This window comes from Schistocerca piceifrons, chromosome 3 (assembly GCF_021461385.2).
Source record: "Schistocerca piceifrons isolate TAMUIC-IGC-003096 chromosome 3, iqSchPice1.1, whole genome shotgun sequence".
NCBI lineage: Eukaryota > Metazoa > Arthropoda > Insecta > Orthoptera > Acrididae > Schistocerca > Schistocerca piceifrons.
Genome location: NC_060140.1, coordinates 255013986 through 255039832, shown reverse-complemented (window position 1 = coordinate 255039832; position 25847 = coordinate 255013986). Strand labels below are relative to the sequence as shown.

Genomic DNA, 25847 nt, shown 5'->3' with positions numbered 1-25847 from the left:
TGCAAGACATGTCTCATACATCCTCTCTACCATGTCCACCAGTACTGTCACAGGCATCTCATATCCCATCAAATGTAGGACCACCTGTGAAAGCAGCCAGGTGATATACAAACTTAGTTGCAATCAATTTGCCATTTTCTATGTGGGGATGACAACTAACAAGCTCTTTGTCTGTACGAATGGTCACCACCAAACTGACCAAGAGCCAGCCTAACTACCCAATAGCTGAGCATACTGCCCAATACAGTTTGCTTGATTTCTATGACTGCCTGACAGCCTGTGATATCTGGATTCTTCCCACAAACACCAGCTTTCCTGAACTGCGCAGGTGGGAACTCTCCCTGCAACATACCATTTGTTCATGGCCACAACCTTCACAACAGTGGAATTTTGATTTTACATTCCCTGATTTTATGTTTTTCATGATTCCATGCCATAAATTCATAACCCCTATGAAAAACAAATGATGTAAATGCTAAAAATTCCCTGATTTTAAATTTCTTCTTAGTGAGGTTTACATCGATTCTATGTTCTTATGCAATGTCTCCCCTGACATCATCCCATATTCTTCTTATTGACATTTGATGAGATAGATTGAAGTTATAAGTGGCACTAAACCTGGACAGTTTGCACCATGGGTTATGACAGAGTTAAAGAAATATTTTAGGCGATTTCGGAAGCAGGAGATGTGAAAGAACAAACACTGACATAATCCACAAGTGGCACTGCCAACATAACTTGCAACATTTAGCTTCACTGTGAAGTTATGGTACAACCACTGATAGGTTGCAGCAACAATGGAAAAACATGACAGTTAACACAAAGTGTTCCAGACGAAGCCAACATATGATGAAGTAGCCCAGCTGACCACCTTTTGTTGTGTCACTTATAATTCACGCTCGTCTTTTTGCATGTGTTTATGATGTACTGCACTGAGCATCAATATTCATTGCCAACCTTTTAAATTCAAACACTGAGTTTTGATGAAAATGCTCAGTCAGAATCAAGGAAATGTTCACCACTTCTGGCCAGTTAGCTTTTATTGGCTGGTGATTTGTTACAGAACCCAACAGCCAGTGCAGCCACCACACCACACTAACTCACTTTGTTTAGCTTACTACATAATAAGTTTACAGACCTTAGCCTTCAAAACATTTGAAATTCCTAAAATATTGGATTATGAGGCATAAACAGGCACAGGAGCAATGAATCAGTCAGCGTGAGAATTTAATTCTTCTCCTCCTAGGTAGCAATTTTACCAACAATCATAATGTCAACTGAGAGTAAATCATGAATCCATAAACAAACAAGAAAGAAATTTCAAAATTTTGTGTCATAAAATGGACCTATTAGGGAAAAAGTAGGTTTTGTCACTAGTAATACTGTAAAGTATGTAATTGGAAAGACTATCACTTTTGCTTATGATGTAAGAGGTAATTGAGCCATTTCCAACAAATTATACTGTGCTACAAATTATACCTTAAGACACACAGTTTTGAGGATTCTTTCATTTTATGCTCACCTCAAAACCAGCAAAAATTTAAGCCTACATGGTAAAATAAACTGAAAACTGAAATACGGTGAAAACTGCTGGATTACAACATCTAAGATGTTTGTAACATGTTGGATTATGTCTTCTACCTGCAGCGAATGGGTGTATAGTATTATGACATCATGCTAATGCAGTGGCTTCTAGCATATAGAATGATAAACAGCAAGCCTACTTTGTGGCTTGATACAAAGTACAGCTGACACGATGAACTACAGTGAATGAAGTGACTGTGGCTTCCACATAGGTTTAATTTTTATAGTTACTCCTCATACACCCTTCATTACCATGTACTAATTTCACTTAAAGTAGTTCTGCTTGGAGCCTCTTGATAAAATCCGTAGTGTATCATGCCTCTACCAACTGCAGCTAGCACAGACTACTTCATTTTCATTAACAGGATATGTTCAGTGAACAGTTGAGTGATCGCCTGTCATTCTTTGTTGGAGCCCTCAATGGTGTTTAATGCACTGTGATGGTAGACAGATTGTTATAAATGTAATGGATTGTTGGGACACAGTAACACTGAAATCATAGCAACCTTAACTTTATTTCATATTCATCGGTATAAATTAGTACCAGATGTGATGGAAAACTTGTGTGTGTATATATATGTGCTTTCATGAAACCTGCTGTTTTTACACTACAGCAAGGGATGAGTTCAAAGTGTAAATGGCACATGTTTGCAATACTGCAGAATTCTCTACTTTAACTACTCTGTGCAATGAACAAAGAAAAGCTTACAAGCAATACACTAGAGCTCACTGTGCTCACTTCACTAGAGTATGCTGCACTCCCATTGGGTGCAGAAGGAAAAAAAAAACACACACACACACACACACACACACACACACACACACGCGCTCATGTTAGCTTCGGATGCCTTTCACCATACTTCATAGTTTTGGGTTTGATTCACAATGTTAATCAATTTTTGCTTTTTTCTGGGTGAGCACAAAGGAATGATCTCTGAAAAAATGTATGTTTTAACATATAATTTGTGGCTGCAGCATGTTGAAAAACAGCTCGATTACCCTCCACCCAGATACCAATTTCAATTTTATGATGAGTTTTTACTAGCTGTTACACATGTGTGATTTTTTAAGAACTGATGAAATTCATTACCACTAATTATTATATAAACATTGTATTGTACATTTAATTTCCTTCACTTATAGAGATTTTATACATCGTATTGGAGAGGATTATGATTTTAATCATTTATGCCAATTACATATATTTTTGCTCATATTTTGTGGGTTTGAACATTTACCTCAATTCTACATTATCCTCAGTTTTGCTTTTTAAAGTCTGGACCACAGCAAAACATAAAGTAGGGGGTTCACTGTAACCCCTTTGTCCACCTGCCTATCTCCTTCCCTGCTCTCACTCCAGCCCTACACATGTCTTCTATCCCACCAGCACAGCTGCATAGTTCTTTCCTGTTCTCTGCTTTTTTTCTCTCCCCATTGCCATTCGCCCCTCCATCACTACCATGCCCAACACAACCTCATAATGCTGTACCTAGCAGCCCACTACCCTGTCCCCTTCACATCCCTATGTGCTTCTACAGGCAGCACTAGAATCCTCTCCCACACCTTCCTTGTTATCCCTCCTCCTCCCCAATCCACACCTCTTCTGTACAACCACTACCCACTCCAGCAAAGATTGCTGCTTACTCAGATGCAATTTCAGTCTGATGTTAACACCACAGGCAGCACTAGAATCCTCTCCCACACCTTCCTTGTTATCCCTCCTCCTCCCCAACCCACACCTCTTCTGTACAACCACTACCCACTCCAGCAAAGATTGCTGCTTACTCAGATGCAATTTCAGTCTGATGTTAACACCCAGTGGCAACAGTGGTCATTTATATGCAAGTTGTATTTAAGTGAGAACTTTGTTTTGTCTTCATGTGGTTAAGGATTTAATGCAATAGATGAATAACATCTGGTAGCTAATTTTGACACTAGTTAGTTCATTTGAAGAGTATTGGACATCTCTATAAATGGCAATTTTTAAAGTTGGACAGACAAATAATAATAGAGATACAAGGAAGGTAACTGTGAAGAAACCTTGTGTAACAGAAGAAACACTTCAATTGATTGATGAATAAAGGAAGTGCAAAGATATTCAAGCAAAGACAGGAATACCACTCTATAAGTCCCACAGGAATGAAATAAATAGGAAGCGCAGTAAAGCCAAGGCAAAATGGCTGCAGCAAAATGGTGAGGAAGTTGAAAAAGACATAGTTATCAGAAGGACTGATACAGAAAACAAAAGTCAAAACCAAAAACAAACAAAAATTGAAGGTGCCAACATTAAGAGCATATGAGGATTCCTAATGTTTAATGCAAGGGGGGGGGGGGGGGGGGTAGATGGAAAGAATACATTGTAGGTCTCTGTTAGTGGGAGAACCTGTTTGATGATGTCATAGATGAAATGTGAGTCAGTGTGGAAGGCATGGGTGTCCAGTATTAAAGTCATGGTTTTGCAGAGCTTTGGAAGATTTGGAATCAAATTATGTGTGTGGCATAGATAACATTCTTTCGGAATTTATAAAATTGTTGGGAGGATTGGAAACCAAACAACTACTCCTGTTGTTTTATGTGATGTATTAGACCGAGACATGCTATCACACATTTTGTATCAGCACAGGCATGACAATATCATGAACCACCACTGTAAGCACAAAATATTATTATTCTGGCCAGCAGTAGCTCGTCTATTAGCCCAGGGAGATGAAATCATGGAGAGAAAATGAAAGCAGAAATCTGAGTGACTCTACAGAGGAGCAGAGTGTCTGAACAGTGCATAGAGATGAGCACAGAGCAAACACAATGTGACCAATATGTGTGACAGAATAAACTAAACACACAGAAAACAGAGCTTGATGTGAGGCAAAGGCCAGGTCTGAGTTTGTTGATGCCCATATAAGAACTGCTGGGCCAGGCCTGTTAAACTACGATATAAACATTTGGCTCTGTAGTTTTCTCCATACAATAATTTCCCTCCCCCCTCCCCCCCCTTCTGTGACAGCATTTTGCACTATTTCACTGAGATATCCAAGCCAGGTCACCTGCATCCATCTTGATATCTGCTGGTGGGGTTCCCTAAATCCCTCCTCTCCTAAAAAGGTCATGTAGTGCTGAAAATTGTGAAGTTTATGCCACAGTGTCTAGCACAAAACCAGTGACGGCATGAGATTTCCCAGAAGTGGATTGACCACCAAAGGAGATAAAGACAACCAATGGTTTGTGTTATGACAATGCCACCCATTCCACATCAAAGTTCGCCAGCTAGAATTATTTGGTCCATATATATAAAAAACACAGATGATGTGACTTACCGAACGAAAGTGCTGGCAGGTCGATAGACACACAAACAAACACAAACATACACACGAAATTCAAGCTTTCGCAACAAACTGTTGCCTCATCAAGAAAGATGGAAGGAGAGGGAAAAACGAAAGGATGTGGGTTTTAAGGGAGAGGGTAAGGAGTCATTCCAATCCCAGGAGCAGAAAGCCTTACCTTAGGGGGAAAAAAGGACAGGTATACACTCGTACACACACACATATCCATCTGCACATACACAGACACAAGCAAAAAAATGGAGGTACTGTTGATTGTTGGTGTCTCCATTATGACATCTGCCACCCATTCCACATCAAACGGTCCCTTCCCTACAGCCTAGGTCTTCGTGGCAAACGAATCTGCTCCAGTCCGGAATCCCTGAACCATTACACCAACAACCTGAAAACAGCTTTCACATCCCGCAGCTATCCTCCTGACCTGGTACAGAAGCAAATAACCAGAGCCACTTCCTCATCCCCTCAAACCCAGAACCTCCCACGGAAGAACCCCAAAAGTGCCCCACTTGTGACAGGATACTTTCCAGGACTGGATCAGACTCTGAATGTGGCTCTCCAGCAGGAATACAACTTCCTCAAATCCTGCCCTGAAATGAGATCCATCCTTCATGAAATCCTCCCCACTCCACGAAGAGTGTCTTTCCGCCGTCCACCTAACCTTCGTAACCTCTTAGTTCATCCCTATGAAATCCCCAAACCACCTTCCATACCCTCTGGCTCCTACCCTTGTAACCGCCCCCGGTGTAAAACCTGTCCAATGCACCCTCCCACCACCACCTACTCCAGTCCTGTAACCCGGAAGGTGTACACGATCAAAGGCAGAGCCACGTGTGAAAGCACCCACGTGATTTACCAACTGACCTGCCTACACTGTGAAGCTTTCTATGTAGGAATGACCAGCAACAAACTGTCCATTCGCATGAATGGACACAGGCAGACAGTGTTTGTTGGTAATGAGGATCACCCTGTGGCTAAACATGCCTTGGTGCACGGCCAGCACATCTTGGCACAGTGTTACACTGTCCGGGTTATCTGGATACTTCCCACTAACACCAACCTGTCAGAACTCCGGAGATGGGAACTTGCCCTTCAGTATATCCTCTCTTCTCGTTATCCGCCAGGCCTCAACCTCCGCTAATTTCAAGTTGCCGCTGCTCTTATCTCACCTGTCTTTCAACAACATCTTTGCCTCTTTACTTCTGCCTCGACTGACATCTCTGCCCAAACTCTTTGCCTTTACAAATGTCCACTTGTGTCTGTGTATGTGCAGATAGATATGTGTGTGTGTGCAAGTGTATACCTGTCCTTTTTTCCCCCTAAGGTAAGTCTTTCCGCTCCCGGGACTGGAATGACTCCTTACCCTCTCCCTTAAAACCCACATCCTTTCATCTTTCCCTCTCCTTCCCTGTTTCCTGACGAAGCAACCATTGGTTGCGAAAGCTAGAATTTTGTGTGTATGTATGTGTTTGTTATATAATAGAGGGAAACATTCCACGTGGGAAAAATATATCTAAAAAGAAAGATGATGAGACTTACCAATCAAAAGCGCTGGCAGGTCGATAGACACACAAACAAACACAAACATACACACAAAATTCAATCTTTCGCAACAAACGGTTGCTGCATCAGGAAAGAGGGAAGGGGAGGGAAAGACGAAAGGATGTGGGTTTTAAGGGAGAGGGAAAGGAGTCATTCCAATCCCGGGAGCGGAAAGACTTACCTTAGGGGGAAAAAAGGACAGGTATACACTCGCACACACACACATATCCATCCGCATATACACAGACACAAGCTGACATTTGTAAAGGCAAAGAGTTTTCAACCGTTTAACCGTTTGTTGCAAAAGCTTGAATTTTGTGTGTATGTTTGTGTTTGTTTGTGTGTCTATCGACCTGCCAGCACTTTTGTTTGGTAAGTCTCATCATCTTTCTTTTAATATATATATATATATATATATATATATATATATATAGAGAGAGAGAGAGAGAGAGAGAGCAATAACAGTATTATTATTATTATTATTATTATTATTATTAGTAGTAGTAGTAGTAGTCTATGCAAGCAGAAACATTATACATACCTGAAGTTCATTAGAAAACACATAGCTTAAAAAATGCAAGTATGTATAGTACCATACACAATGTCGCATTCAAAATTGTATAGATCTATCTGATGAACTACAAAATGTATTAAAAAATCTGCTTACCACCTGCTTAAATCATGACAATTTATTGTATTTCTTTCTCTGTTCTGGGATTTTGTTGTAACCTGGATGTGTGTGTTCTTTTTTTGTGATACAACTTGTTTACCTTTTTATATGGATGTCATTGCACATTCTTGCATTGCAAGAATGAAGATTTGATGTAATTCTGAAACCATCAGTGTGCTCTTTTATATTAGTTACAATTCTTATCATGTACGGAGGCAAGCTACCAAAGGCTTTTTTCCCAGTTCTGCCAGAAATTCATTTGTGGGTGTTTAATTGTTTCAGTACAGTGTGTATGTTTTGCTTTTTTAATAACAGACTACAGAATTTTCCAGTTCTGGTGGTAATGGATCTCAATTCTGGACTATAGCTTGTTCTCTGATTAGGCAGAGATCTCTCTTTCTTGCACAATATAATTTAATTCCAAGGTTATCATTCCTTATTCTTCAATCTGTCTGACTTTATACTTGTTTATTTTAGAGGATATGAGACATAACATTCTAGAAAGAGGTGAATTTTCAGTCTACACTGTCTGCTTTAAAAATGTCTCCCCATTGTTTGCTGCATAATTCCTTTTCAAATGACATGATCAAGTCATTGTTTGTTATTCTAAGACACAATACATTTCTCCCATGATATGTACCTGTACCCAACTATTTAATCATTGACAGTGACCATTATGGTAATTTTCAGTCTGCACTGTCTGCCTTAAAAAATGTCTCCCCATTGTTTGCCCCATAATTCTTTTTTAATGCCATTATCAAGTCATTGTTTGTTATTTTAAGACGCAGTACATTTCTTCCATGATATGTACCTGCACCTAACTATTTCATCTTTGACAGTGACCATTATGGTACCGTAACATAAACCATTGACTGCTGGTTTTATAGCTAAATCTCTGCAGTATGAATGAAAAAAAAAAAAAAACCATGTGATACTGGTTACATATTCTACTTCCAAACTATTACACACACTTATAATTACACTTTTTTGTGTATAGAGGCATGCTACCAAAGGCCTTCTGGTTTTTCTCTGCCAGTACTTCATTTACAATATTGTAGATTCTTACACCAGTGTCATGTGTTTTTTTATCCATAACTCATAAAATATTTTACAAAGTACCAACGGTAAATTGCTGAAGTTTCTTAGGTCTAAAAGCAAATTGTTAATGGCTTTAACACTGTGTCCTTTAGCAGTAATAAGTAATTTCATTGCGCCAAATAATACAAAGCTGGCCATAGACAACTATAAATGCTGTCGTTCAGTGCTATCTGACAGAAAATAGACATTAAATTCTCCCTAAACAATGATTTGCTGATTAAGTCAGCATAATCTTATTAAAAGTGCCTCCAGATGCTTTTTGAAGCTTAAAATACATCCTTCTGGTGTCCTGTAAACTGCCAGTACCACAACCTCACATGTTTCCTGGTGCGCTACCATTACATAGCATTCAGTCAACTGTTCAGCACAATATTCACTATCCTGAAGGGCCTGGGACTTAACTTCCGTTTTTGGTATATATAGCCTGTCCTCCTTTGTTATGATTGGTTCCATAGTGGCCCAGTCTGTCCTGCTTTGTTATGACTGGTTCCACAGTGGCCCAGTGTAATGTTGCATGCATGAACATGAACATGTTTCATTTCAGTTATTCCCTTGCTATGTTCTGACAGACATAGAAAAATGCTGACAATCTATCTTTCATAATAAGACCGTACATGAGATTAAGTTTTAAGCTGTTTTCCATGAATGGCATGTAGACTTGTTCCAATACTCTCCTCACTGTCTCTGGTATGAATGTATTGCAGATAACACAAATAGCAGGTACTACGTTGGCGGCCATTCGTCCATTTACAATTTCATAAGGGAACCAAATTGAAAAGGAGATGAGTATTAGGAGTACAAATGGGAAGGTGTCTTCATTACTTAGGTATTCAGACACAAGTGGACAGTGAGGTGGTGTTGAGGAAAAGATTTGTTTTGAAACTTGTTGAAGGGTGCCTGTTCCAATTTTTCAGCTTGCAAAAAAGAGCAGGTTATCAATTCACTGTGTGCACATTATGTTTAGTCATGCAGAACTACAAATAAATTGACCAGTTTTAATGATTCTGGAGCATTTGATAAAGACTGCATTTAGGATGGCCCCATGCCACTGTGGATAGGTAGCAGGCTAGTACTAACAAAAGACAACTTTGTAATCTTTGTAGTAAATGCAAGGGACATAGTGACTCTTGTAATTAATGCACAGGACACAGCAACAGGTCATAAACTGTCTGATGTATTTTGACTAGTTTCACTAATGTGACCATCATCAGATATTCATTATCCCAGTGGTTAAGTGCCAGTACAGTAGCTACTGATCTGCTACCTGTTTGTAAAACATATAAATCCCATCAAATTTCCTTATACTCTGTCTATAAGATAATTGGATAGATAAAAAACCTACTCACCAAGTGGCAGCAAGATAAAATGCATGTAAAAAAACAAAGGAAATGTGCAAGCTTTTTGAGCTATTAGCTCCTTCTGCTAGCAGATGGGGTTGAAGAGAAAGGAAGAGGGTCTAATGTAAAGGACAAGTGATGTTCAGGAAATGGGGGGAGTTACAGAAAGTCACCCAGAACCCTGTATCAGAGGAGACAGCAGTCTGGTAAGTCTCCCATGACCAGGGATAAGTTGCCATTCACCCAGGGTCTAGGGTGACTTTTCTGTAGCTCACCCCATTTCTTAAACCTCACCAATCCTTTACCTTCAACCCTCTTCCTTTCCCTTCAAACCTTCTGCCAGAGGAAGGAGCCACTGGCTCCGACAATTTCCACATTTCCTTTGTTTTTTTATACGAGGGCCGTTCAGAAAGTAACCTCCGGTTGATTTAAAAAAATACACCAAGTTAAATAAAAATATTTTAATATATACATCTTACAACTACATCTTTGCACTATTTTTCTACATAGTCTCCATAGCGATTGAGGCACTTATCGTATCTCTTCACAGGCTTTGAAATTCCTTCTGCATAAAAATCACCCGCTTGTGCCTGGAGCCAGCCTGTGACCGCATCTTTGAGCTCTTCGTCGTCATCAAACCGCTGTGACCCGAGCCATTTCTTCAAATGCATGAAGAGGTGATAATCACTTGACGCCAGGTCTGGGCTGTAAGGTGGATGGTTGATAACGTCCCACTTGAAGGACTCAAGAAGGGCCGTTGTTCTGCGAGCAGAGTGAGGACGGGCGTTATCGTGCAAAAAAACGATACCGGAAGTCAGCATACCACGGCGTTTGTTCTGTATAGCCCGTCGTAACTTTTTTATTGTTTCACAGTACACGTCTTGATTAATGGTCGTACCACGTTCCATGAATTCAACCAACAACACCCCTTTGGCATCCCAAAACACCGTTGCCATCAGTTTTCTGGCAGAAAAATCTTGCGAGGCTTTTCTTGGTTTGGTAGGCGAATTTGAATGTGCCCACATCTTTGATTGTTCTTTTGTCTCAGGGTTCACGTAATTAATCCAGGTTTCGTCACCGGTCACGATTCTGTTTAACATTGGTTCTCCTTCGTCCTCATAACGTGACAGAAAGTCTAATGCAGAGGCCATTCTTTGAGTTTTGTGGTGGTCGGTAAGAATTTTGGGCACCCATCGTGCACAGAACTTACGGTAACCCAATCTTGCTGTCACTATCTCGTACAAGAGAGTCTTAGAAATCTGTGGAAAACCAATAGACAACTCCGACATTGAGAAACGTCGATTTTCACGAACTTTTGCATCAACTGTCTGAACGAGTTCGTCAGTCACCAATGATGGTCTACCACTCCTCTCTTCATCATGAACGTTTTCTCGTCCACTTTTAAATAAACGTACCCATTCACAGACAACTCCTTCACTCATATCTCTTGGTCCGTACACGGCACAAAGCTCACGATGAATAGCTGCTGCAGAATATCCTTTGGCTGTAAAAAACCTTATGACAGCACGCACTTCACATTTGGCGGGGTTTTCTATTGCAGCACACATTTCAAACTGCCACAAAAACTAAACTAGCGCAGGTAAGACGTTCACTCGACCACGGCTTGATGCCGACTGACCCGTTGAGTGCGTGAATGCACAGATGGCATCGCTACTCCCCCCACAACCCGCACTGTGACCAATCGGAGGTTACTTTCTGAACCGCCCTCGTATGTTTTTTCTCCTACTACTGCATGCTGAGTAGATTTGTTTGATTTATTTTCTTATATTGTGTCTACAGCACATACAGTAACATTATCTTGTGCATGGAATAAAGTTTGATTTTGCTTCCGTTCACCCTAAAATTTTCATACTTGCACATTTCAGAGAACCTTTGTTCATGCATGGAGTTACTTTCTGCATTATGCTTGATTGCTTTTCTTTCCTTAGTTTTTTCAAGCCATACCTTTTTCATCTGTTGCTTTTGCTGTAAACAGTTTTTTTAGCTGCAGCTCTAATAGGCCTTCCCATTATCAACAAAAAATATATAAATTAAAGCTAACAAAACAATAACAAAGCATGAAACAAACAATTGGAAAAAAAATTAAAGGAAACTTCCAAAAAAATGCCTGCAAATAAAAAATCGGCCAACAATAATCATGCTCTTAACCTACTTTTTAAATTTTATATCATTATGTACTACATAAAATGGACGAAACTAAACTTTTGGGAGTTGAAAAAAAGAAAAAAAAATCTAATATAAAATAAATTAACATTCTTTGTAGTTAAGTTTCAGAGTTAAGATTACTCATCCTGTAATTTGAGAAATATATTTGAGCATCCAGTAAAATGCAGAATATGTCATAAAATTCTTATAAACATCAATTGGTTCACAAACTATGTGATTTGTACTTAGAACACTGCAACTTCTATAGTGGTAGAGTAGGCTTTTATGCTGCTAACACAGCCCAGTCCATTGGTTACCTTCTAGTGGATAATAACATAATCACACAAATACCATGCATGGAATATGGGTCATTTAGGGCGATCTTGGCAGATGAGGGATCTCAGCATTGTTAACAAATTGCACCACTGAGAAGGAATATGGTTTTTTGTAAGTACCTCTGGGGTTTCAAAAGATGATTGCACAAGAACTGCAAGACATACAGAAAACAGACATGTATCAGTGGATAGAGCATCTTTCCATGTTTCTAACTTGCATTACAGTTGCTCAACAAGGGCACTATTTATGCGGTAGCAAATGTTAACACAGGTGGAAGAGCACATGCATCATGTGGAAAGAAGAGGAATTATTCCACATGTGGAACATTGAGAATACACTGCTTCAAAAAGTAATCTGAGTTGAAAATCATCATTTAACAAGTACTGACTCTCTCATCAGTTGATAACAAATCTCCACTTAAGCTACAGATACTGCTACCCATCTCACCGACTGTTTGCATGTCACAGCTCCTGGAATCACCATCACATCTCTGTACCGTTGCCACATTGGGTGTCAAGGCCTGATCAATTCCTGCACTTATTCCCATGTTGGGATGCCTCATTGAGCTCCAGACACCACCTCCACCACCAGTGGGTATGTCTGCCACAGATCCAGAAGTTGTGTTCGAGACCCGACAACAGAGTGTTTGCATGCATTAAACTCTCCAAATCTCTGCTGCCACGAGCACCAGGATTGGATTGAGTGCTGCATCATGCTTCCATGCTGGGTTTGTGCCTGTGTTTTCTGAACACTGTGTCTCCTTGAACATTTTGTTAAGTTTTTTCCCACAGTTAATGAGACCTTGTTTTTTTGTATATGAACTCAGTGTTACAAACATTGCACCTACACCAATGCTTCATTTCTTATCCTTCATACCAGTTAACCAGAGTTTGTTCAGGCATCAGTGTTCTCTGAGCTGACATCTTCACACTAGATCTGCAGCCGCTCATTGCCACAGATAGTTCCTGCACAGCGCTGCCGGGCACTGCCTTTCTAGCGGGCCATGTGGGAACACACCTCCACACAAGCCACCATCTGCTCATAACATCACACTCTGCCACCTTTGTGCTCACACTGACATTATGCACCGCTGACACCATGCTGCACTGACATCATCCCAAGCACATGAAGCACAAACATGAGCTGGCTGCAGGTGTATCATTTTTGTGCTCGAACCTACCGAGCTCTGCTCCCCAAGGGGGGATTGTGGTGTCACCGCGGCCGCCACACGGCAGGTCTAGTCTAGAGAGACTCCCTAGCACTCGCCCAGTTGTACAGCCGACTTTGCTAGTGATGGTTCACTGTCTACATACGCTCTCATTTGCCGAGACGACAGTTTAGCATAGCCTTCAGCTACATCATTTGCTACGACCTAGCAAGGTGCCATATTCAGTTATTGCAACTAATTACTTCAAGACTGCATTCTGAACAAACAATATTGTGAATCATGTACCATCAAGAGCGACGTTCATCATTAATGGATTAAAGTTAAGTATCAAACTAATTACGTCCGCTTTCTGAATTCTAATTCCTTGTCATGTTCCAGACCTCACGTCAGTATAGTTCTTCCCTCCTCACGCCACCCTGCGTGAGCTAAAACACATGCATTTCGGCCTCCACTAGTAACACGGTGTTGGCTCTTCTGCCAACACAACAGGGATCTGTGTGGCAGCCTTGGACAGCAGCACAGCAAATGCAGACGACACAGTTAACGAGCTGATATTCATCTGTGCATGCTCCTGTGCAAAAGTACTGTGCAAAATGTAGTTTAATCTCTGCCACGTAATGTGCAGTGCCATAAAATAAAATATAGATTAATTGTTTCTTATTGTTCACAGTTTTTTCTTGTTTGCTGGTTTTAATTATTCCCCAGAAATTGTTATCTGTTTTAATTACAATTCAGTATTAACCAAATTTTCTATGTTTTGAAATGTATTTGTCACTATAAATGAAGCAATTTTAATTAGCAATAACATTTTGATTGCAATTTGACTGCTAATATATATAGTTTATCTTCACAGTACAAAATAATAGTTGAGTTAGCAGGATCAAAAAGAAATCTTCTCTCCCATCTTAATTTCTGTCATAATTCGCAAGGAAAGTTATCAACATATATTTCAATGTAAGTGTACAGATGCCCCTCAGAGTCCAAAGGGTGAAGAATAAAGAGATAAATAATGGGTGTATAGTGAGTCAAAAAGATACAACTGACAATGTATGGCAGTTAGAAAATATTCCTCCAGTCTATTATTTGTTCTGGCAACTTTCCAGGAATAAGTTATAGTAAATTATATTACCTTCATTTTTTCACATATAACTTCTTCCATATTTTGTGAGATTTTGTGAAAGTGAATGTATACTGATGTGGAATCATTTTTATGGAGACATTCCGTGCATAGTATAGATGCTTTTAGAGTGCAAATATGAGCTCTAAGGATAATTTGTGACCTCAAAAAAATAGAGTCATGCAAATTTTATATTACTGAGCTTGGTGTTCTGAATGCCCCATGCTTATTCATTTATGAAACTACCTTGTTCAGTATGGACTTCCTCTTGAAAGCAGGCAAATTATTGCAGACCAAGAATGTACACAAATATTGTACCACGAGACAATGAGATATACACCAAACATATAGCAGGGTAACATGCAATCAGAGGAGCACAATTAATGTTGGTATCATATTACACAATAGGATACCAAAAGAAATAAAAAGTGCTGCTTATCCAGTGTTTAAAATGAAGCTAAAGCCATGTCTAATACTGTACTGTTTCCATGCTGTAAAAGAATATAGGTATATGTAAAAAAATGATTGTTACTTGAGCAATTACAGATAAAATTAGATTGTAAAAACAGGTACTGTACTTAATAATAATTTGCCTGCTTATTTTGCTGATACTGTATATTAGTGTATCCGTATTTTGACATGTTCTTAACCAATTCCTGAAAAACGTAGGCCATAAGAATATGCACCTATTTATTTTCACTTCATTCTTGTTTACACTAAATATGACTGTATCCTCATTGTGATCTGTTGAGTATCACTTGCATAATTTGTGCTGTATGATAAAACTGGTCAGATAAAAAGTCAGTCAATCAGTTATTATGTAGTTCAGAATCTATGTTTACCCATGAGATATATAAATAAATTCATAAATTAGATCTTTCAGGACAAAGCTATGGTCCTGTGGAATTAAACCATCCACTGCATCAATGACTTATTTACTACATATTATATCACACCAACTCCTCAGTGATCACATTTGTTTTTTGTTTATGACTATTGCATATGTTTGTTTATCTCACACATTCAGTCCAAGATACACCGTGATTCACATATTGCACAAATTTATTCTTCAACAAGAGATCTACCTGGACTTGGGCCTGAGGTTGCATGAATCCACCCATTATGCCATACGTAGCCAAAAGCTCGCCAGTCTCAGCATTTGTTACCATGCTTGGTATAATTGTGTGTTGTGGGCGCTTCTTTGGAGCAAGAACATTGTTTTTTGTTGGATCTAAAGTAAATAGGGCCCCACGATTCTGGAACAGACACATTTAAATTATGTAGTTTTTGTTTGTGAGTTCACTTAGCAATTTTTGTTTATTCAGTTCGAAGGTTCAGATGCTAGGAAAAATGAGGAGAAAATAATGCTGTCATTACACTCTTTATTTGTTTTACTTGGAAAGTAAAGAAGAAAATTATCAATAAGAATATCAATACTACGAGAAGGAAACTTGCTACTCACCATATAGCGGAGATGCTGAGTCGCAGATAGATGCAACAAAAAGATTCTCACAATTATAGCTTTCGGCCGCTAAGGCCTTCATCAGCAGTAGACACACATACGCATGCATGCACGCATGCGTGTGCGTGCACGCAGACACACACACACACACACACACACACACATACACACATACACACTCTCTCTCTCTCTCTCTCTCTCTCTCTCTCTCTCTCTCTCTCTCTCTCTCTCTCTCTCTCATACCAACGCAACTCACACACGACATGTGGAGTGTGTATGTGTGTGTGGATAGGTGTGTCTATTGTTGACAAAGACCTTATCAGCCAAAAACTATAATTGTGAGTGTTCTTTTGTTGTGCCTATCTGTGACTCAGCACCTTTGCTATATTGTGAGTAGCAACTTTCCTTCTCCTAATATTGTTACATTCCAACCTGGATTTTCCATTAAGAATATAAAGTTGTTCACTTATCAGCTATAGGCCTACATGGTTGCTCTGTAAAAAATATAAACATATGTAAAAAATGTGCTTACTGTTGCCCATCTTATGTAGTACACATTTGGAATAACTCAACATTTGTTGTTTGCAGTAATGGGGATTTTTATAACTCTGTGCTTTGATATAATGATGGATAATTTATGGTTAACATTGCATAAACAGTGCATTCAAAACATGCATTGCAAACAACATTTTTTTTGTAACAAGTGCTTCATTTATTGTACAACAGTCACAAAAATAGAGAGTGCATTTTCATGTAATATGCCATTTGTTGTAATACAGTACTGTTAACACCAAATAATACTGCATTATTGTAATAATTGTTAAATTTCAGCCTGTAAGCAACAGAGAAGCTATTCCATTAAATACAAATAATTTACTTCTGAAAAGATTATGGAACATGCTTTATCTTGTCTAACAGATTTACATATGTTTTGTATTTGAGGAATCCTGCAGCCTTCATATGGTCATAGTTGACACCTTGAACACAAAATATAAATAATTAAGTCAGACACATATAATTAAGTACTGAAAAAGTCACACTTACAAGAAATACAAATAAAGTTTTGAATTTCTAATAAAAATCCAAAAATATGAAGTATCCCAGTAAACACAACATTGTAATGAAATAGGTACTACATTTTCAGTTCTCTACATACAGGGGGATGGACAAAAATATGGAAACACCAAAACCACAGCAAATTATGATGCCTAATACAGCATAGGAAACCCAATGGCATTCAAAACCACTTCCAGTCATCTTAGAATGGATAAATATGTGTCCTGCATGGTTTCCAAGGGAATCTTCTACCATTTGTCCTGCAAAATAATGGCAAGTTTGTGTAACAATGATGAAGGAGGATAGCAATCATGTATCCTTCTCTCCAACATAGACCACTAAGTCTCAGTAATATTGAGATTGACTGATGTGGCCTGGGGAGATGCGACAATTCATTCTCGGCCTCACAAAACCAGCACTGAACAATGCAAGCTGGGTGAAGGTGTGCCTTATCATCTTGGAATACAGCATCACCATTGGAAAACAAATAATGTGCCTTGGGATGGACCTGAATACTTATGTAATCCTCAGCAGTAATGAAACCTTCCAGAGTAACCATGGCGTCCATGAAATACCATGATATGGCTACCCACCTGATTGGCAAGAGCCTGCCATGTTCCACGAGTGGGATGTAGACCTGTCCAGAAGTTGGAAACGGTATGCAGCAAGACTCGTCTGCCAAATGTCTTCTTCAGCTGCTCCGTAGTCCAGGTTTTGTGACTTTGGAACCACATTTTTCTTTTATGGGCATTTGTAACACTAATGAGTGATTTGGGAATTCTAGCTTGTCTTGTAGTTACTTGCTTACCAAGTCCCCTTCAAATCGTTTCGGTACTGACAGTGTTCAAGAGTGTGACATTCAGTTTGACAGTGACATCTCTTTATTTTTCAGCACAGTCCTCTTCATTGACTCTCCATCATGATCACTGAACAAACCCTTTTGTCTGTGTTGTGACTTGACTGATGATGTTTTGCTGCTTTTCCTGTAGGCAGTATAAATCTTTGATATGGTGTCTTGAAACACCGAACACTCCAGCCACCTTGGCTACAGAAGCAAACATAATACTAGCATCAACAATTTGCCTACATTCGAATGCACTGAGATCTAACATAATGCACCCACATCTACAATGAACACTGTCCTGACTGTAACTGATACTTGAAATGTACTGACTACACTGCACAGGTGCCATTCATGGTCAAACACAACAGTGCAACCTGCAGGCTTGGCTAGCATCTGCATTTACACTGAAGCATGTGTTTCTCATGCTGTTCCCAAATTTTTGAGTACCCCTTGTATAATTATGCAAGGACACAAGCAAAAGACAGTACAATATAATGACATGGCTGAAAGGCTTTGGAATAAACATATAACAACATAAATAATATTCATAATAAAGATGTGACTGTGAACGACTTCAGTACATGATATTTTTTCGTGTGTGTGTGTGTGTGTGTGTGTGTGTGTGTGTGTGTGAGAGAGAGAGAGAGAGAGAGAGAGAGAGAAAGAGAGAGAGAGAGAGGGGAGGAGGGAAAGAGTTAGCTTTATGCATTAGTTAATTCTCCGTGAAGTATTTTGTCATAAATATCAATTTCTAATGTCAATGTTATGAAAAGGATAGACTTCTCCTCACCGTATAGAGGGAATGTTGAGTAGCAGATAGGCACAACAAAATGATTGCGAAACATGTGAATTTTTGGCCAAAATGTCTTCTTCTAAAGTAGACACCATGCATACATTCATGCAAAAATCTGGGTGTTGGGTAGTAAGAAGGAGGCTTGGGTGGGGAGGGGGAGGGGTTCCAGGATCAAAGTGGGGGATGGTAAAGTGCTGCTTGTGGGAGCATGCAGAGATGAGGTGGGGACAGGATAGGACAGCTAGCTGCAGGTGTGAGGATAGGAGCAGGAGGGGGGGGGGGGGGGGGAGGGGGCAGAAAGGGAGAGGCATAGAGGAGGAATAGAAGGCTGTGTACTGCTGGAGTGGGAGCAGGGAGGGGGATAGGTGTTTGATGGACAGGGAATAACAAAGGTCGAAGATCCAGGGGGGAGGAGGGGGGAGTTACATCAATGTAGGATATATTGCACGCACTTACACAATTCAGAAAAGATGAAGAAAGAAAGAGAAGAAAAATTATGGGCAAGGAATAGCAGATACTGTGTGAAGTATGTAATTTATATGTAGCAGACAGGTAAAGAATACTAGGGCACTGTAAGAAAACAGAAAAGAGAATATAAATGCAAAGTGGCAATGAATGTTCTGGGTCAAATATCAACTGAAAGGAATTAGATTATGAGGGTGTGATGAAAAGTAATTCCTCTGAATATTTTATGTGAAAACTCTTAAAAGCTTTTTACATAAAACAAATGCTATTAACATTCTACATCTTTATTCTTCATGTCTACATATTTACAGCCTTATGCTGCTAGAGGGGTCCAAACTGTAGTTTGTTACATGGTGGTGTGCAATGTAACTATATTGGTGTGTGAGAAACAGGATGCTGTAATCAAGTTTCAGATCTGAAGAGATCATTCATACAGATCACCCTCTCCTTCAGCCTGCCAATGCCAGACCACACATGAGTGCTACAACATCTGCAACAATCCAATGCCTTGAGTTCCCTGTCATCAATCATCCTCTATACAGTTCCAATTTGGCGCCAAGCAATTTTCATTTGTCCTCAAAACTTAAAGAACACATTCATAGGCTTAACTTTGATGGTGATGAAGCAGTACAAGCAGAGTTGAGGTTGTGACTTTGTCAATTAAGTCAGACGTTTTACAGTGATGGTATCAAGAAACTGGTCATTCAATGGGAGAAATTTGTTCATAGCCAGTGTGACCATGATGAGAAATAAATATATAGACATGAAGCATGAAGATATAGAATGTTAATAAAATTTGTTTTAAAAATCTGTAAGCATTAAAAAAAACAATTGGAGGCATTACCTTTCAGCATGCCATTGTAGAATTGCTTGGAAGGAATTAAGAAGTAAGGAATAGAATAGCTACAGAATTTATGTAAAAATGGCAGACACACATAATAAAAACAAATATGACACTAAGAAAGTATGCTACAGCCTACATTTACATGCACACAAAGCAATTGTCCACACTGTTAAAACTCCATACTTTGCCCAATTCCACAACATTCTACAGTATTGAATTGTGTTTCAGGGTTGCACAACTGCTAACTGTCATCTCTTTAACCCAGAAAAGAGTTACAAGACCAAAGTGCCATGCATCACAAGCAAATTCCTATTGGGCCTTTTTTCAAAAGTCTTCGCACTTCTCAATCTTCTTCATTTTTATTCTAGAAACATGTAAATATGTAGGAATGAATTTAAAAGAGACAAATAAAAACTTGAATATGTATGAAAGTTATACCAAACAAAGGACAATTTCTGTGCCCCGCCAGTAAGGACAGCTGCCCTTTAAACCTAAACTACAAATAGTGCTGTACAAATGTTCAAGTTATTCCCTCATTTTTGATGTTTTATAAATCACTAAGAGCATTCTTATTAGATTACTGCTTCTAGCTGCTATTCAGTCACAGAATTTTTAGATCATGTGAAGTGCAGCAGACTTGAAGCAAGAATGTGCAAAAACTACTGCTGCTCCAAAAGCAAGATCAAATAGAATTAATTTATTGCACTATTGCAATACATTTTCATGTTATATGTAGTGTGTGTGTGTGTGTGTGTGTGTGTTTATGTGTGTGTGTGTTCTATTTTCAAGTAATTATTACAGCTTCGGTAATTATAACCATCTTTGATCATCATTTATAGTCCTTGATGTGCAATATTGAGCTACCTGAATAGATGTTTTCACTTGATAGAAAATGATTAATTAATATCAAGTAATGATTAAGAAGTTCTTGCAGTTTGACGTAGCTTATATGCTTCATCGTATTCTACAGCTTCCAGCTCATGGCTGGGTCTGTTTTGGAACATAAGACTGCATCTTTGCCTGTCCTCCCACCACATTTCTCTTTCCACTCTCTTCCAGTCTTCTGCTTTCTTCACACATTCTTTCACACCAGTGATCCAACTCTTGGTCTCTAGGTTGATGTAGCTTATACTGTCATTATAAAGTTAATTTTTTCATTTCAGTTGATGTTTACTCATAGAAAAATTTTACCTGTAGAGCAAATCCACATCCTTCAGGAACAATTCCAGTTCCAAAGCTCATGTAATTGCTATTAATAAAACTACATGCATTTCCTTCAGCATCTGTGACTGTCATGTAAACAGTATCTGACATCTGTTTTATATCTGGATCCCCATGGACGGGGTAATCACTTGCCCTTAAATGTAAAAAAGAACAATTAAATAAATTTTTATAACAATTATTATTATGTTAAAATAATATTCTTCCTATTTGCATACGATAGTACATCTAATTTCTTTGACTACTTAATTTTTTCTCATACACCTAACTCCAACTTCTTAAACCAACAAAGCTGTAATTCATAGATTGTTACCACTGCTGAGAGCTATCTTCAGCCTCCACCCCTGTGATGACCAATACTTCTGTGCCATTTATTAGCCCTTTATTAATTACTTAATTCTTTTGCCATGTTCCAAAGATCTCATCATAAAAGAGACACTTCAGAGATGTTGAACAAGTTACCATTGTTAGAAATACCATTAATAACTGAATACCATTTAACTGCTATAATTATTTGTGCTTGCTTATGCTAAGCTTAACAGGAATGTCACTATCTTGAAGCATAACTGCTCCTCCATCAATTATATTAAATAGCTGCTATTTATGTACTATTAATGACTTGATACCTACCTACACAGCTTATCAATATTTATCTCATAACTTCTATTGAGATGACAAAGGAATAAAACACTTTACAATAGAAATTGGTGCTTGCCAAACAATTAATAAGACTCTTCAGGTATTTAAATCTAGATGATCAGATACATTTTAGGAGTGGATAATAAGGCATTTGCTTTTGTATTTATAGGGATTCTATGCAGCATGGTTCATGTTAAATAGGAACTTTTTGAAGACCTTCTCACTAGATTATAGGACCTCCCTAGGTTTCTGGATAAGGAGGCAAAACCTATTAGTATTTTTTTTCTTTTTTCTATTATGGTTGTGTAAATAAAAAAAGTACAATTTTATTTTTACTTTTAATAAGAAATACTATGAAGAAGTGAATGTACACTGCCTGACAAAAAAAGTATAGCACCCAGAAGATACGAATGGATGTCAATGTAACTTTGTACAAGTACACACCATAATTGGATTTGTAAATGATTAGTGTTGCCATTCCCTGTGACAGACAGAAAAACCACCAGAGCACATTAGTCAGCATTGTTACCAGGCCTAATAGGGTGTATAAAGTGCATGAATAATATCAGATGCTGAGTGATCACCGTGAAGAATGCAGAGATGCCATGTACTCATGTGATACAACTCACTCAGCACCTGAAAGATTTTGAGAGATACCTCTTCGTGGGTATCCAATTAGCTGGCTGGTTGACTCATGCAATATCCAGATCTGTGTGGTATTTGAATGTGACAGTGGTCCAGTGCTGAACTGCATGGGAATGTGAGGGCAGGCACACTCATTGTCAAGGTTCTGGTTGATGTCGTCTGATCACCATAAGGGTACAAGGTGAGCCTTTTGGGTCAGTGCCAGCTGTCTGAGAACAAGCAATGGATTCCCTGCAATATTCTGTGTCATACTGCACCTTTGGTTGGAGATTACCTACAGCAGAACTACAAAACTACTGTCTCAAGCATAGGTCCCTGTTAATACTGAAACAGAAATGGGATGATACCATGACCACAAAACATGGACTGCTGTTGAATGGTATTTCATTGTGTTTCCCAAACAATTGATACATAATATCATCTGTGGAAAGTATATAATTTTGTATATTTCGTAAGTGGGCATTTTCCAGTTCTATGTAGCTCTAAGTGAATTTTCAACCAGAAATGATATGTAAATTTCAGGTAACCTCATGATGTGGACAGGAAATTTTCATTTTTGTGCTTTAAGTGTTAGTTACATGATATATTCCATGGACACTCACCATAGTCCTTATAAATATAAGTTGTTTCATTGATGTTGCATAGTATCCTCAGCCATGAGTTGAAACAAATTAATAGTGAACTTAGTGGTGTGTTTAAATAAAGTACATGATATTCCCAATTGAAGTTGTGCCATGTTAGCACACCAGACTTTCGTCTGAACCACTATACATATAATCTAGTATCCTGGAACTGAATAGTGCTTATGTAGCTCACAGAACTTTATCAAAAGCCTTGACGTTTTAGTAGTGTCTATACTACACACAGTATTTCATGAACTATTGACCATGTGAAATGGTATTGTGAGCCATGGTAGTGCCAAAAAGGCACAGAAGACTTGCTTCTGAGATATGGTATTGCATTTTTTGATAGTGAAATTGATATCGTAATCTACAAAATTGCAAATGGTATTGTATTTTGCAGTTATTTCAAAAGTAACAGAAAAGACTGTTTACAAAATAGTATCAACTTTTCAGAAATTGAATAACTTTAAGAAGTTAAGCGTATAAGAGAACAAATCATTTATCTGATAGTTTTCTGCATCCAAGTTAAAATTTACTGATTGTTGAGTGTTGATTTTAGTCTCGTTACACCTAATACATTATATTTACTTTACAATTTTGTCTTATTATAAGTATTTTTTCTAAAATATTGCTAATTAGTATCTGTACAAAATTCAACAGCATAATTACGTCTGACAAAATCTAAATTTTTTTTCTGCGAGAAGTGACCTTTTCCAAATTTTTTTTCAAGATGAGTTAGTATTTGCTTTTGCCTAAGAGAATTTCAAGTATTCTTCTCACTTATCTTCAGATCAGTTAAGAAGTAATTTTGACTTTTCTCTGGGTTTTATTTTATTTTATTTTATTTTTAAATTCATATTCTGAGAGCCTTGCTTATCTTGTAATTTGCTCATGAAATGTTTCATATACGTGACTAGGGAATGTTGGATCCAGAAGCTGATACACTACAAAATGTTGTGGGAAATAGCCTGGGAGCTGTGTCCACTCCTAAAAAATTATCAAGACCATCAGCAGTATGAAGAACCATCAGATACCACACTCCAATTCAACGCACACCAGCCTTCAACTATTCAGACCACAGAAACTTACGAGAACATTTTTTTTTAAAGGAGCTTGTATTACTTCATGTTCTACTTTTCAAATTTGTAAACATCTTGCACACCTGCGAGACTTTCCCTCGCAGTGGAATGCAAGCAAAGGGGAGGGGGGGAATGTGCAATAAGCTGTCTGGACCATGTATCTTCTTAAATTTATGATATTACCCTTCTTTTTATCTTATTTGAAATGTTTTAAACTCCAACTGTATAATATGTCGTGCTCACACACTTAACCTCTGTGATTTAAAAATCAAATTTAAAAAAATTACTGTACTAGAGAAAGATATATTTTTGTTTATGTAAATATATGTTATCATAATTTGTTCTATTGTACTGTTGAGTAAATTTCATTCTTTTGTAAATTATTTTCGATTTACTATTCTATGTTTTGATCTTAGCATGACTACATCTTCACTGATGTATTCTGGAACAATGTTAACTCGGTGCAGTTGGCTTGCATGTGTGTGTGGCGGGAAGGAAGGAAGGAGAAATGTAAGGTTTTCTGGAGTTGCATATAAATGGAATGTATTTCACTGAGTGAACATTGTAAATTTTTGGCAGCAAGGCATCTAGGCCGATTAAATATGAAAATTACATATGAATCAGTTTTGCCGTCTGCATTATTCTACAAACACGTCAACCTATAGGGCTTCCAGGCCTACAAGAGAACCTGGCTTCCAGACAGAAAAAACCCAAGCAATGGATTGAATAAGAACCTGAAAAACCAGATGAGTAATTTCTCTTTAAAACTACCACTAGACCCGGCCAACAATATTTAATTACTCCATGAACATTTATTAAAATTAACAATCATCCAAAGTGTGTAACAAAGGAGGTCATTAAAACTGATGCAATAAGTTTCTCTAAAAAGCATTGAAAAATAGCTGGTGCACTTGCCACAGCAAAAGGCAAATGCTGGTATTGATGAAGTCTATGTGGGGTATTGATAACTAGAAGACATTTGGATTCTCATATGCCTCTGCCTCTGCCAAGTCAATTTTTGAAAAGTAATACCCCTCCTCCCCTCTCCCCCCTCACCGCCACCCCTCTGTTAATTTTGCTAATAGCTCATCAGGGCATGGCAAAGGATAGGTATCAATGATTCACCATGCATTGATAGATTTTTTAAAATCATCACAAAGGCATAATTTTCCAGTAGGTTTTTCTGACTATCATCAATGGTGTTGACCATTCACTGGAAGAAATAGGTTGAGTAACATCAAGGGATTGAAGACAATCTACTTCTGCTTTTACTTGATCCTGTAAAGTTACTGGGTAGGCCTGGAAAAAAGGGAGGCAGGCAGATTGTTCCACCAAAATATAAACTTGGAATTCTGTTACACAGCCTAGTCCTTGAGGACAGAGAGAGGAAAATTAGGCACAGAGAGGATCTAACTGTTGATCAGGAACTTTATCAGAAACCAAATGCACTTTATCACCCATGGAGAATCCAAACTGTTTGAAAGCATCCAAACCAAATGATTTTCAGTGTAAGCATTATCCACAAATAAGAGTGTTAATGAATGAACCACAGACTTGTAAATCACAGGTACAGAAAACTATCCAAGAATGGGAATCTGTTGTTTGTTATAACACACCAGCCTCCGTGACACTGGAGTCAGAGGAGGAAAACGCACATACACGGGGTTTGAGAATTCACCAATGTTGTTGCAGCATCCATGTGCACCATGTGCTGCTGCATTCTCAATGGTTTGTTAAACACACACACTTAAATTTATACCTTACTTTGAGACACCATCACCACTGACACTGTTCACATCCATGTTTGTTTCATTCATACTCAT

At 38.4% G+C, this 25847-nt stretch overlaps 1 protein-coding gene across 1 annotated transcript in view; it reads right to left on the bottom strand.

Moving 5' to 3' along the window:
* Nucleotides 1-25847, bottom strand: part of LOC124788079 (glutathione hydrolase-like YwrD proenzyme) — a 152321-nt gene that overhangs the window by 15578 nt on the left and 110896 nt on the right. Inside the window, exons 8-9 of the mRNA XM_047255175.1 lie at nucleotides 21009-21174; nucleotides 15439-15609 (exon numbers count right to left, since the gene is read on the bottom strand). Coding sequence (XP_047111131.1) covers nucleotides 15439-15609; nucleotides 21009-21174 — 337 coding nt within the window. The remainder of the gene's footprint in view (nucleotides 1-15438; nucleotides 15610-21008; nucleotides 21175-25847) is intronic.